Source organism: Melitaea cinxia, chromosome 2, assembly GCF_905220565.1.
Source record: "Melitaea cinxia chromosome 2, ilMelCinx1.1, whole genome shotgun sequence".
Classification (NCBI taxonomy): domain Eukaryota; kingdom Metazoa; phylum Arthropoda; class Insecta; order Lepidoptera; family Nymphalidae; genus Melitaea; species Melitaea cinxia.
In genome coordinates this window covers 16,096,690-16,112,407 of record NC_059395.1, presented here as the reverse complement: position 1 = coordinate 16,112,407, position 15,718 = coordinate 16,096,690, and the positions used below count along the sequence as shown (strand labels likewise).

The window sequence follows — 15,718 nt, the reverse complement described above, 5'->3', positions numbered from 1 at the left end:
ACTAGGCGAGGCGTATAACTCGAGCAGTGAAGGTGAGCGTTGATACGTATCTCAAAGGGGATCTCCTTAAACCTACACCTAGGTCGCAAGTCCTAGGCACTGCTCTGAGTTACTCCCTCCGCCACACGATAGACTCGATCGGAACGCCGAAGAGCGCTCACGCATCCATGTAAAATATGTAAATATTAAAAGAAAAAGAAAGTTGTCAAGTAAATGTCAATTTATTTTTATTGATTTTATATTTTAATTTGAATATTATTAATTCTTGTATATTATAATAAAATTATATTTATTTGACTTGTGAGAGTATAAATTCGGTGACTAAATAACATGAATAAGTGTGATAAATGCGCTAAAAATATTACCAAACGAAGTCCAAAACTAGAATGTAACAAATGTGGCAAAATGGTACACAGTAACACTACATGTTCAGATTTAACGAATAAGCAGATTACCGCACTACGCACAACAGAGAATCTGGAATGGACATGTCAAGATTGCCATAATTCCTCACTAAGACGAAGTTCATTCTTTACACCCAATTATGATGATGATATGAACAACGATGAATTACCTCGTGATTCACCAAGCCTAGCAATGAATATGAAATACATAGTAAAAGAATTAACAAAAGAAATAGAAAAATCTATACAAAGAGAAATGAAAGATTTTATTAAAACGTTACAATATCAAAGTGACAAAATGGACGAAATAGTGGAAAATATCGATTTCTGTAAACAAACAATTCAAGAATTAAAAAAAAAATATATAGAATTATTAAATAAAAACTCTAATTTAGAAAATAGAATTAGAGCCTTAGAGCAGATTCAACAAGAAACAGAACAAAATAAACTAAATGATCAGTTAGAAATTTTTAATATACCAAATAGTGAGATAGAGGAAACAAAGGTTATTGTTGAAAATATAGCAACAAAACTAAAAATGCCTTGCAATGATATTATTCACATAAATCTAAAAAGAAAAACAAAACAAAACGATTTCCCTGGAACAGTACAACTTAAAATGAGAAATGCGGAAACAACACAGAAATGGATAAGTGCATCAAAATCAACCAAAATACTATTAAAAGAGCTTGTAGCCAATGAACATAAAATATCCTCTAATAAAACAGTATTTATGAAAGAGTCCCTTACACCCTATAATAAAAATCTTTTATGGAATGCTAAAGATAAATTAAAGGAGACATACAAATTCATATGGTGCAAAAAAGGAGTTATCCGTGTTAGAAAAAACAACGACAGCCAACCAATAATTTTGAGGACATTAGAAGATATAAATAAGCTTATTTGATAATTTAAAATTAATTTTTTTTTTTATTATTATTATTTATTATAATTATTATAATTTTAATATAACTGTACTAATTATTATAAATTTACATAATAATGGATGAATGAATGATGATGAAAAACTTGTTAAGAATATAGACTGTAAACACGAACTGTTTTTAATAGGTGATGTCAATATTGATGTAATATAGTTTTAGATATTATAGTTATAACTGAAGCAAATATTTCGGACTCCATAAGTAATATGTTTAACTTAGACGGTTATACAATGCACACAGCATTGCGTAAAGCGCGTAAAGGAGGTGGAATTATTATATATATTAATAAAAATCTTAAAGCGACTGTCAATAAGCCAATAACTAATAGTTTTGAATGTATTTTAGCGTCTATAAAAAAACCAAATAATTATTCTGCAAAACTGTGTGCAATCTACCGTCCACCGAACAATAGTAAATGTTTATTTATTAATGAACTAGAAAAACTTGTTAAGAATATAGACTGTAAACACGAACTGTTTTTAATAGGTGATGTCAATATTGATTTAAAATTAGACAGTCCTATTAAACATAGTTATAATAATATGATGTCTAACTTAGGCCTAGTGTGTGGGATCTCAGATTACACACGGATAGAAATATCTCGTAATAAAATTAGTAAATCTTGCATTGACCACATATATGTTAAATCACGCACACTAGACATTTTAACAACAGCACTTGACACTGTACTTTCCGACCATAGAATAATTGCAATGACGTGCCTTAGTACAATACCCATACACGACAATAGAATAAAAAATAAAATTATTATTAAAAACGACCGCCTAAAAAGCCTTTTAAAAAATATTAATTGGAAAGCGATTGAAAATATAAAATGCCCGTTAGAAATCTACACACAACTTAATAAAAGAATTAATGATTGTTATGATAAATCAAAAGTCGAAATAAAATTAAACACCAATCCGAAGCGTACTCATAATAATTGGATAAATGAAAGTGTAATCAAAGCATGTAAATTTAGAGATAAATTATATAGAAAATGGAAAAAAGATGTTAATAATATGATATTAAGAATTGAGTATAAAAAAGCAAGAAATTATGCTAATTATAAAATAAATCACTTTAAAAATAAATACTATAAAAATGAAATTATTAAAAATAAAAATGACCCCAGTAAACTATGGCAATTGTTAAATACACTTACCGGTAGGATAAAAAAATCTTTAGATGAATTTATACTGCACGCCTTCGATAAAAAACATGCCTCGATCAAAGATATTTGTAATAATTTCGCAAAATCTTTTAATAATAACGTTAAAAATATATTAAATACATGTCAAGTACCGTTACTTGACAAAAATATTTATAAAAATTCAATTGATGTTACATGTAGATTCATTAAAGCCGACAATTGTAATATATCTAAAATAATAAAATCACTCAATACTAAAAAAGCACCCGGGATAGATAATATTCGCGGAGTTGATATCGTAGAACTATGTGAAAAATTAACTCCAATTCTTGTGAAATTTATAAACGGTAGTGTCATGTCAGGAATGTACCCTAAAGATTTAAAAACAGGTACTGTAAGACCTATAATAAAAAAAGGAAACTTTGACTCATATGATAATTATAGACCTGTAACTATTTTACCAATAATTGATAAAATAACGGAAAAATACATTCATCAACAAATTCAAAATTTCTATAATAAAAATAACATATTATATAGTAATCAATTCGGTTTTCAGCCAAAAAAAAGTACTACACAACTTTTATCAATATTTTCAAATTCTGTAAATAAACACTTGAACGATAAAAAGCACATTTTAGTAATATTTATAGATTATAGCAAAGCATTTGATACTCTACAACATAACATTCTTCTTGAAAAATTAGAAAATAACGGAATCAGGGGCCCACTTCTAAATTGGTGTTATTATTATCTTTCAAATAGAACATATCGCGTTAAAATTACTGATACCCTCAGTGACGAAATAGCAATAACAGAAGGAACTGCACAGGGTTCAGTTTTAGGACCCCTTCATTACTTAACATATGTTAACGATCTTAAAAATGTTGTAAAAACCTGTGAAATGTATCAATATGCGGATGATACATGTCTTCTGTCGGCCCATCATGATATAAAACAAGCAATTAAAAAAATTCAATATGATTTTGACCAACTTTCAAAATGGTCCCATGATGTTGGCCTAGTAATAAATAGAGAAAAAACAAAAGCCATCTATATAAGCTCAACGCAAAATAGATTCTCTGGGGACATACAAATCACTGCACATAGCCATCAATGTTTTCATAATTCATATACTGGTATCTGCAACTGTAACCACATTGACTTTGTTAAAACTCAGCGTTACCTTGGTATTACTATAGATACTAACCTCAATTGGAAAGAACATATAAACAATGTCTGTGACAAATTACGTGCCCTTTTAGCCAAATTAACCATAATTAAACCCAAAATTCCATTCTCAATACTATTAATGTTTTATAAATCTTTAGGTGAATCTATTATATCTTATGGACTAAGCACCTACGGTCTTACATTTAAATCACATCTCGATAGAATCTATCATCTCCAATTACGAATCTTAAAAACAATCGTACCCATATACATAAGAAATAAATACAAAAACAACGCATTGAAATTATTTAACTACTGCAAAGTAATGCCAATACACACTAAAATAAAATATACATTATTAATAGAACAATATTTTAATTCAAACATTCAAATAAAAATGAGTCACTATAAACTAACAAGAAATATTACAAATCACACATTAAAAATACCTAGGCATAGTAATTTTTATGGAAAACGTACGCTTGAATATATTATTCCTTTCCTAATAAATAATCTGCCATCGAATTTAAAAAAAAAAAAAATTCAAAAAAATAACTATAAAAACATATTTAAAAAATTCTTTTTAGAACAACTTAAAGAGACAGATTGACATGACCGCATTTTTTTTTTTTTTTTTTTTATTATGATTATTACTTTTTTTTTTTTAACCACTTAATGTTATTTTTTTTCTTTCCAATTATATTCACATGTATAATAATCTATATTTATATAGCTCTATATCATATTTTTATGTTAGTAAATAATATAGTATGTACTTTAGTATTATTACTTTAGAAACACAGTGCACTGTTAAACTACCTATTCATTGTTTTTGCTGCACTGTTTATCACATAAATTGTATCTTTTTTTCTTCTGTAAATAAATAAATAAATAAATAAATAAATAAATGTGTTCGGTGGACGTTACAATTTTGTTATAATCTTTTTAAGTACTACCTACATAATATTGTAAAGAGTGCGAGTATAATCTACGCCCGCGCCCTGCAAATATAGAAAGATGGAGCTTCCAACAGTCGAAAGACTTCAAGTATAAATTAAAAATAAATAAATAAAAATAAAAAAAAGGTATAAAAATGGATAAAAAGCATCTTTTTGCATGTAAGATATCAATTAAGTTAGCGTAATTTTGGCCGGTGAACTCACGTCTGCATTACAGACACTAAGTTTAGAATAATTCGTTTTCTTGATGTAAGTTGCAGTTGTATACGTACCAAGTAACGATTATCAACAAAAATAAAAATCGGAATAACAGAAGCACGGGCATTATAAGCCTGTGGATATAATATCTTTATATAATAATTGTGTTTGCTCGCAAACGAAAAAAAACCGACTTCAATTATATCGACGAGTAATACAACGTAGATCGACGAAAAAATAGTCAAGTAACTACGCGTTATCAAAAATTACTCAAAAAGTAGCTATCAGATCTCAATAAAATTTATATGTGACCACATGACAAACATCAGCTTTCGATTAAATTAAAAATTATTAAAATCGGTACACCCAGTAAAAAGTTATTGCGGATTTTCAATAGTTTCCCTCGTTTTTCTCTGGGTTCCATCATCAAATCCTGGTTTCCTTATCATGGTACAAAACTAGAGATATCTTCTTTCTAAAAAAAAAGAATTATCAAAATCGGTACATTCAGTAGAAAGTTATGCGGTATAATACAACGTAGGTCGACGAAAAAAGCGTCAACTAAAAACGCATTATTAGATATAAAGTCTCGAAAAGTAGTTGTTAGATCTTAAATAAATTTAAATGGGACCAAATGACACATACCACCTTTCGATTAAAAGAAAATTTGTCGAAATCGCTCCACCCAGTCAAAAGTTCTGAATTAACATACATAAAAAAAATACAGTCGAATTGAGAACCTCCTCCTTTTTTGGAAGTCGGTTAAAAAAGCCAAACAGCTAACAGCAGCAGCTTCTACGGATTCGTTGAGATAATATCTAGTCTTCTGTCTATTTTTTCATTCACCGCTTAATAAATAAAACGAATTTTCGACTTGCTAACTCAGCGATTCTATTATTATATTGAGCCAAAAAAAAATCTAGTAAATTTGTAAATATAAGTTTAAATAATGTATAATAAGTTTACATTTATTATCTTTCTATCATTCATATTCATTCATATTCTATCATTATCTTTCGAAAAAACTTTTTTATTTTCTTTACACAAAGTCAGAAATATTACTTATATCGATTAACACTTTAACTAAGTAAGTAGATAAGTAGCAAAGAAAGCAGGGATACATAGAGGAGAGCATCTACGAAACGCAGTAAACAGCTAGTTTGTCACACCGATACGAGCATGTCGCTTGTTTGTAAGGCAATAGTCTATATTCAACTAGACCCCATGTACGGGTTAACGCACATTGAGCAATATGATTGTCTTGCAAATTAGTAACCTCTTTAATTTAGCTAATTTATTACGAAATTGTTATTTTACTGATGCAGATTTCTAATGAAATTTTATTTGTTTGCTACGAATGACGTCGAATGACGTCTGTACTTCTGCCTATATATACTCAAAATAATCCTAATAATGTACGGGTTAACGCACATTGAGCAATATGATTGTCTTGCAAATTAGTAACCTCTTTAATTTAGCTGATTTATTACGAAATTGTTATTTTACTGATGCAGATTTCTAATGAAATTTTATTTGTTTGCTACGAATGACGTCGAATAACATCTGTACTTCTGCCTATATATACTCAAAATAATCTTAATAAACTTAGTGTTTGATCGACTTTCATTGGGTTTAGTTTCCCTCATACCTTCCCTCACATGTCACTTCTCACTCAACCATAGACTGTACCGTACAGTTATTTAGTACTTCCATAAAAAGTTTTATAATTCAAAAGAAGATAAACCAAAGCAGAGCCAATCAGTATATTTATAAAATCTCTACGCTAACGTAACATTTACTCGCAAGGAGCGAATGAAACTAAAACAGAAAATAAGTTCTTTGACATGGGTAAATTCACGCTTCATACATACATACTTAACTTTTAAGACCATTCACAGAATCCTCCATAATACTCTCTTTGAGTTCCTTCCTTGCAGCCATCTTTCAAAGTCGTCTGAGAATTTGCGTTAAGCTTGAAAATTTTAAATGAATGTTATATTTAACACTAGCCAAATTCCAACGCCTAAAAGTTTTCCCTGAAAACGCACTTATATCTAATAATCCCTAAATACCTTATATGTAATAAGGGAGATAAGACCTTTGTTGTTTGTCTGTTTATCTATCCAAAGAATCCATTTGGGTTTTTGAAAGTGCTAAATTTGATCTTTTGACTTTTAAGATCAATGTTGTAGCCACATGGATAAAATCATGTACGGAGTGTGGATTATGTTTTATATTTTAAAATTCTGTTTCGAAAAGTTTTATTCAATTAAGCGAAAGTTTCCTCACGATCGAGCTCACGACATTCTGATCCCACCCCTCGCGTGGCGCTTCAAAACATTTATTTTCCTTCATAAAATAGAACAAGCATACTTTTATGCAACCGTTCATTAAATAATAATTCCTTCGAACAGAAGGAAGAAAACTAATAAATTCCAGACGTTGCTTATGAATATTTTATAAGTTGACCACGGCGTTCAGGAACACCAGCACTCTATTTTACTCAAAAATTTCCATTGAATTTACTATAGGATTATAAAATAAAAGAATTTGATAGTTTGCATGAGCATGAGATCTACTAGACTGGTTCGAAATAATACTTTTGTATTATAAAATCTGGTTATAAAAGAAATTTAAAGATTATGGTACACCAAATAAATAAATTACCCATAAGCGCTATCCTATCCGGTAATAAACTTTACTTTTTAGCTTAAATTTGCAAATTAAAAATCATTAAGAACTTCTAATTTTTATCCATTAAATAGTTTCGTTATTCAGTAACTACCAGTAATAGTCACAGAGCTTTGTAACAGTTCTATAAAATGTATGAATTAATAACAACATTAATTCCTACTGTTCATCAACAAAGGATTTATTATAACAATACAGAGATATCCTTGGAGAGAGTACTAATCATCATCATTACAACCTATACAGTCCACTGCTGGACATAGGCCTCCACAAGTTTACATCAAAAATAACGTGAACTCATGTGTTTTGCCCATAGTCACCACGCTGGGCAGGCGGATTGGTGACCGCAGGGCTGGCTTTGTCGCGCCGTAGACGCTGCTGCCCGTCTTCGGCCTACTACTAATACTAATATTACTAACTACTACTAGAGAGTACTAATAGCTACCTCATTACCCTATATCCCTTCAAATTATATTGTAGAGTATGTATATTTACAGTGGAAATAGCAATGGTAATATGAAATTATTACCTAACCAGGTGTTTGACGACAATATTGTTTGATGGGAAGCAAAGATAAAATCTAGGTTAAAGTGCGTTTGTCTAAATAATGTCTATTCTTCTCTTGAAAGTTGTCAGGTTATAAAAGTGCATTAAGACGATTACTATCTATATGTGAAGTATATGCTGAGGCTCAGGGACTCAAGTACAATGCCAAGAAAAGCGAAATCGTGGTTTTTAAGGCGGGTGCAAAAGGCTATAAAACCATACCTGAGGTATCGCTCTACGGATCACCGCTACTTAGGGTGACCAGCTTTAAGTACTTGAGTCATTGGGTAACCGAAAACTTAGGCGATAATAAGGATATGGACAGGGAGCAAAGGTCACTGTCAGTTCGCTGCAACATGCTGGCTCGCAGATTTGCACGTTGTACAGAAGATGTCAAAATAACTATAAAGCCTTCTGCCAATCATTTTATACGTGCAGTCTGTGGACCAGCTATAGCTTGCGTGCTTACAGTGACCTCCGCGTACAATACAATAATGCGTTCAGGGTACTGTTGGGGCTGCCGTGGCGCTCTAGTGCCTCACTGATGTTCGCGGAAAGGCGCGTCGATAACTTTAAAGCCATCATGCGCAAGAGGTGCGCGTCATTACTTAAGCGTTTCCGCGGCAGCCACAATAGTATTCTGAAAGTGTTTGTAGATCGATGGGATCCTATGCTGCGACATTGGATAAAGCTCCATGTAATATGAATGTATAATAATGTAATAGAATGTAAATATAAAAATGTTATAAATTTTTTAATTTTAAACTTTCTGTACGAACACTAGGTTATAAGAAACATTTTTACTAACACTATATGGGCTAGTCCTGTAATAAATGTTATTATATTTATTATTATTATAAATATTGTTCGAAAAAAAACACTAATACAGATTCCAATGATTCTGCGGAGTTGGCGACCAACAATTTTTTTTTTCATCGACAAATGATAATTCTTTTTTTGTTGGAAAGGAGATATCTCTAGTTTGGTACCATGATAAGAAAACCAGGATCTGATGATGGGATCCCAAAGAAATCGAGGGAAACTCTCAAAAATCCGCATAACTTTTTACTGTGTGTACCGATTTGGATGATTTAATCGAAAGCCGATGTTTATCATGTAGTCACATTTAAATTTCATCGAGATCTGATTATAACTTTTAATGTAATCTTTGATAATACGTATTTACTTGACTATTGTTTGACTTGATTATTGCCAACACGCCAACACGCCAATGTGCCAATACGCCAACACGCCAACAGTCCAACACGCCAACATGCCAACACGCCAACACGCCAATACGCCAATGCGCCAACACGCCAATACGCCAATGCGCCAATACGCGAACACGCCAATACGCCAATGCGCCAACACGCCAACACGCCAATATGCCAATACGCCAATACGCCAACACGCCAACACGCCAATACGCCAATACGCCAATACGCCAATGCGCCAACACGCCAACACGCTAATTCGCCTATGCGCCAACACGCCAACACGCCGATGTGCCAATACGCCAACACACCAACACGCAAATACGCCAACACGCCAATACGCCAACACGCCAACACGCCAATACGCCAACACGCCAACACGCCAATGCGCCAACACGCCAACACGTCAACACTCCAACACGCCAACATTCCAAGACGCCAACACACCAATATGCCAACACGCCAACACGCCAATGCGCCAACGCGCCAACACGCCAATGTGCCAATACGCTAACGAGCCAACACGCCAACAGTCCAACACGCCAACAGTCCAACACGCCAACATGCCAATACGCCAACACGCCAATACGCCAACATGCCAACATGCCAATACTCCAACACGCCAATACGCCAACACGCCAATACGCCAACACGCCAATGTGCCAATACGCCAATGCGCCAACATGCCAACACGCCAATGTGCCAATACGCCAACACGCCAACACGCAAATACGCCAACACGCCAATACGCCAACACGCCAACACGCCAATACGCGAACACGCCAATACGCCAATGCGCCAACACGCCAACACGCCAATATGCCAATACGCCAATACGCCAACACGCCAACACGCCAATACGCCAATACGCCAATACGCCAATACGCCAATGCGCCAACACGCCAACACGCTAATTCGCCTATGCGCCAACACGCCAACACGCCGATGTGCCAATACGCCAACACACCAACACGCAAATACGCCAACACGCCAATAGCCAACACGCCAACACGCCAATACGCCAACACGCCAACACGCCAATGCGCCAACACGCCAACACGTCAACACTCCAACACGCCAACATTCCAAGACGCCAACACGCCAATATGCCAACACGCCAACACGCCAATGCGCCAACGCGCCAACACGCCAATGTGCCAATACGCTAACGAGCCAACACGCCAACAGTCCAACACGCCAACAGTCCAACACGCCAACATGCCAATACGCCAACACGCCAATACGCCAACATGCCAACATGCCAATACTCCAACACGCCAATACGCCAACACGCCAATACGCCAACACGCCAATGTGCCAATACGCCAATGCGCCAACATGCCAACACGCCAATGTGCCAATACGCCAACACGCCAACACGCAAATACGCCAACACGCCAATACGCCAACACGCCAACACGCCAACACGCCAACACGCCAATACGCCAACAAGCCAACACGCCAACACGCCAACACGCCAACTCGTCAACATGCCAACATGCTAAGACGTCAATACGCCTATGCGCCAACACGCCAACACGCCAATGTGCCAATACGCCAACACGCCAATACGCCAACATGCCAACACGCCAACATGCCAACACGCCAACATGCCAACACGCCAATACGCCAACACGCCAAAACGTCAATGTGCCAATACGCCAATGCGCCAACACGCCAACACGCCAATGTGCCAATACGCAAACACGCCAACACGCCAATACGCCAACACGCCAATACGCCAACACGCCAACACGCCAACACGCCAACACGCCAACAGGCCAATACGCCAACACGCCAACACGCCAACACGCCAATGCGCCAACACGCCAACACGCCAATGTGCCAACACGCCAATACGCCAACATGCCAACACGCCAACATGCCAACACGCCAACATGCCAACACGCCAATACGCCAACACGCCAACACGTCAATGTGCCAATACGCCAATGCGCCAACACGCCAACACGCCAATGTGCCAATACGCAAACACGCCAACACGCCAATACGCCAACACGCCAATACGCCAACACGCCAACACGCCAACACGCCAACACGCCAACACGCCAACAGGCCAATACGCCAACACGCCAACACGCCAACACGCCAATGCGCCAACACGCCAACACGCCAATGTGCCAATACGCCAATGCGCCAACACGCCAACACGCCAATGTGCCAATACGCCAACAAGCCAACACGCCAACAGTCCAACACGCCAACATGCCAAGACGCCAACACGCCAATACGCCAATGCGCCAATACGCCAACACGCCAATACGCCAATGCGCGTAACAACCATCGCATTTGTCTTGTGAGGCGCAAACCGAAGTTTATTAGTCACGCCCCACGCCCTCACACATTCGAGGGCGGCATTGGCCCGACGCTCGATCTCGAGGGCCGTCTCACCCTCAAACACCAACACCACATCGTCGGCGAACGCCTGCACGTAGTCGCCTTTGGCCTCCAACTCCCGAAGTAATGGATCCAGGAGCAGGTTCCACAAAATCGGCCCGCCGATAGACCCCTGCACGCAGCCCTTCCCGGTGTCTCTTACGTGCTCCTCCCCCAAGTACCTCACTCTAGCACGCCGGTCGCTCAGGTAACTGCCCAAGAGCCACCGGATATTATCGGGGCACCTTTCCTCAGCCAGTCTGACCCTAATCTTAGGCCACCAAGCGTTGTCGAAGGCGCCCTCTATATCCAGTGAAACCAGCACAACAATCTTTCTCCTCTCCAGATTGTGTCTGATATGCTTCACCAGGGTATAGAGGGCGTCCTCAGTACTACTCTGGGGCATGAATCCAAACTGGCGAGTACTAAGCTTGGGCAAAAGATGGTGCTGCAACCTGGCGACGAGCATTTTTTCCAGAATCTTTCCAAGCACCGGAAGCAGTCCGATCGGACGATACGACTTTGGTGTCGTGTATGTGGCCTTCCCCGGCTTGCGGAGGAAGATCACCGTGGCCTCCTTCCAGGGCCTAGGAAAATATCGGAGCTCGAGGCACTTGTTGAAGAGGCACAGGAAGAGGTCCGGGTCCAATCGGATCGCGTGCAGACATATATCGGCGGTGAAACCGTCCGCACCTGGGGCCTTCTTCGGGTCAAAGGACCGGCTAGCCAACTTCAACTCGATGTGAGTGAAGGGAGGGTCGCTTTGGCCCGAAGAAGTCTCGATGTCGGCCAGCCCGGCCAGGACCCTCACCCGGCGGTGCTTCTCGGAGTCGTCCTCTTCGGAGTCCTCCGGGTAAAAGGTCTCAGCCAAGAGCCGGGCCGAGCCCCTGGCATCTAACCCCATATCGTTTACCACCAGCGGTGGATCAACGTCTCTTCTGGAGGTCCTGCCGAGGACCCTGCAGATCCCCCTCCACACTGATTCCCCATTCTGGCGCTCGCAGAAAGCAACCCAGCTTCGTGTTTGCGCGTGCCTTACCTCGGTCTCATATCTCTCCTTCGCTTCCAGGTACTCTTCCACAACCTTGCGGCGCCTGACCGGCGCTGCACACCTGATCCTACCTTTCCTGGTGGCCACCTCACGCTTAAGCACTGCCAACCCCTCGTTCCACCACGGCATTGAAAGAACCTCCTTGTGCTTAATTTGTGGTATGCTGTTGGTACATGTTTCGTCAATTATGTTTTCTAATTTTATTATTGCTTCGTCCAAAAGTGTTTGTGTTCGTATGTTTTGGATTAGGTCTATTGTAAAGTGTTCTCGCGTTTTAATTAGACCCAGTTTCTCATGAAACTGAGCCCAATTCGCCTTTTTTGTGTAAAATTTTCTTGTAGTGTGCTTAATAGTATTTTTGTTGATGTGTCTAATTTTTAATAAGAAGGTGATGGCGTTGTGGTCCGAGTTGGTCAGGTCTTCGCGCACGCGCCAGCCGTCCACCAAGCCAAGCAGGTCAGACGATACAGCAGTTATATCAATATAACTGCTGTACCTTTTGCCACCCCGGACAGTGTCGAAGGTGGGGGTTTCCCCTTGGTTCAGGAGGCAGAGACCGAGATCCTCCAGGAACCCGTGCAGTTCTTCGCCGCGGCGATTTGTCGCGGGACTTCCCCACCAGACGCAACTGGCATTGGAGTCGCCCCCAATAACAATACTCCGGCCTCCCGTCTCGCGCTGCACCCGGCGCAGATGTGCCAGGTACGAGTCCATCGGCAGGTTGGGCTCGAAGTAAAATGAGACCAGGGCGATTTCAAACAACTAACAAATTCTACTATATTATACAAATTATTATATCTAAGAGCTAATATTTTACAGATTTTTTACTTATCCTAATTCCTTAATTTAATAACAATATTATATGTTACATTAAATATTCAATAATATTTATTTAACATATTTTGTTTATGTCTTATTCCTAATGTTAACTATTTTACAAATTTTTATACAGAATTTAAGGAACAAGTCTCTATCCTTACTGCTTATTAACTCTGATAAGGAGTTTTTGGTGTCCATTTCGAACTCCAATTTCTGCCTCTCGCGGTCATGGGCAGGGCACTCCAGAAGAACGTGGAGGACCGACTCCGAACACGCAGGATCGCAGATGCACGATGGACTCTCCTTGCACTTGAAACGATGCAAGTACTCGGAGAATCCACCGTGCCCCGTCAAAACCTGGGTGAGGAACCCGTCCACCTTTATTTTTCTGATGATTCTGTATGCGGCTATCGCGTCAGGGAAGAATACCCTGGTGACGCCAGCCGTTTCACCGCCACGATACCGCTGGTTCCATTCATCAAGCGACTGCATACGAATGCTCCGCTTGATGAATGATACCGGGCAGCTGTCGTAGTCGAAGGCGCGTTTTAGCTTCAGCGCAGCCTCCTTGGCCAGATAGTCGGCACGCTCGTTCCCCTCTAATCCTGCGTGAGCTTTGATCCAGAACAAGCTGACTCGCCTGTTCTGGGCCAAAGCCCCTCGCAGATGTTCCCGCGCCTTGACGGCCAGTGGATGGGGGGCTTTCGGATTTTTCAATGTGAGTAGTGCCGACAAGGAGTCGGAATAAATCCCGACTGATCCGGCCAAGTGGTCTGCGGCCATCCGCGCCGCCCGGCATATCGCCAAGAGCTCCGCCTGGTAGACCGTACAGTAGGACGGCAAAGCAAGCTTGAGGGTTTTTGTTTCGGCGGCGCCGGCCCATACGGACAACGCCGCCCCCACTTTGCCCTCAATCTTGCTGCCGTCCGTAAAGATATTGTAATCGTTTGCGCAATTCGCTTTAAATTGATCTTGGTCGGCCAGGCACTCGAACTCGAGGTCGATATGGCAGGCGGGATGCGGAGACCGCAGAGCCGAGGACATCCGCTCCACCTCCCGATCCCCTATCATCCGCTGGGGCACCCCCCTCCGCGCCTCGTATAAGGTCGCTGCTTCGCGAACGCGGAGGTCGAGGGGGAGTATCCCAGCGAGCAACAGTGCCGAGTTCAGGGAGGTGGTCCGGTATGCCCTGCACAGCTTCTGCGCGAAGCCCCGCTGGACCACGTTCAGCTGCTTGCGAATACCTAGCTTGTCCACGGCCGGCGCCCAAACGGCAGCCGCATACAGTATCACAGGCTCAACCACCGCTCTGTAAATAGTGCGGATAACTTCGGGATGGAGGCCCCAGCTGACCTTAGCCGCACGGGCCAGCTGGTGGTAAAAGGCGAGCGCGCGCCTGCAGACGTTTGCGACGTGGGCGTTGAAGGTTAATTTCCGGTCTATGACGACCCCCAGCAGCTTGATCTCGTTCGCTAAGACAATGCCGACCCCGCCCATATGAAGACGCGGGGCGTCATACTTCAGTTTGACAGTGTGCTTCAGTTTGTGCCAATACGCCAACACGTCAACACGCAAATACGCCAACACGCCAATACGCCAACACGCCAACACGCCAACACGCCAACACGCCAACACGCCAACACGCCAACACGCCAACACGCCAATGCGCCAACACGCCAACACGCCAATGTGCCAATACGCCAACACGCCAACACGCCAACACGCCAATACGCCAATACGCCAATGCGCCAACACGCCAACACGCCAATATGCCAATACGCCAATACGCCAACACGCCAACACGCCAATACGCCAATGCGCCAACATGCCAACACGCCAATATGCCTATGCGCCAACACGCCAACACGCAAATACGCCAACACGCCAATACGCCAACACGCCAACACGCCAACACGCCAACACGCCAACACGCCAACACGCCAACACGCCAATGCGCCAACACGCCAACACGCCAATGTGCCAAAACGTCAACACGCCAACACGCCAACACGCCAACACGCCAATGCGTTAACACGCCAACTCGCCAATGCGCCAACGTACCAACGCGCCAATGCGCCAACACGACAGGACGCCAACAAAAATAACAAACCTGTTTAATAACGAACCGTTATTTATGATATTATAGGTCCAGGTCCGGAAGAAGCCACT

At 40.4% G+C, this 15,718-nt stretch overlaps 1 protein-coding gene across 1 annotated transcript; it reads right to left on the bottom strand.

Moving 5' to 3' along the window:
• Positions 1 to 13,636: 13,636 nt before the first annotated feature.
• Positions 13,637 to 15,046, bottom strand: LOC123662127. The gene has a single exon (XM_045597015.1). The coding sequence runs from the start codon at positions 15,044 to 15,046 to the stop codon at positions 13,637 to 13,639; it is 1,410 nt and encodes a 469-aa protein (XP_045452971.1).
• Between the last annotated feature and the right edge of the window lie 672 nt (positions 15,047 to 15,718).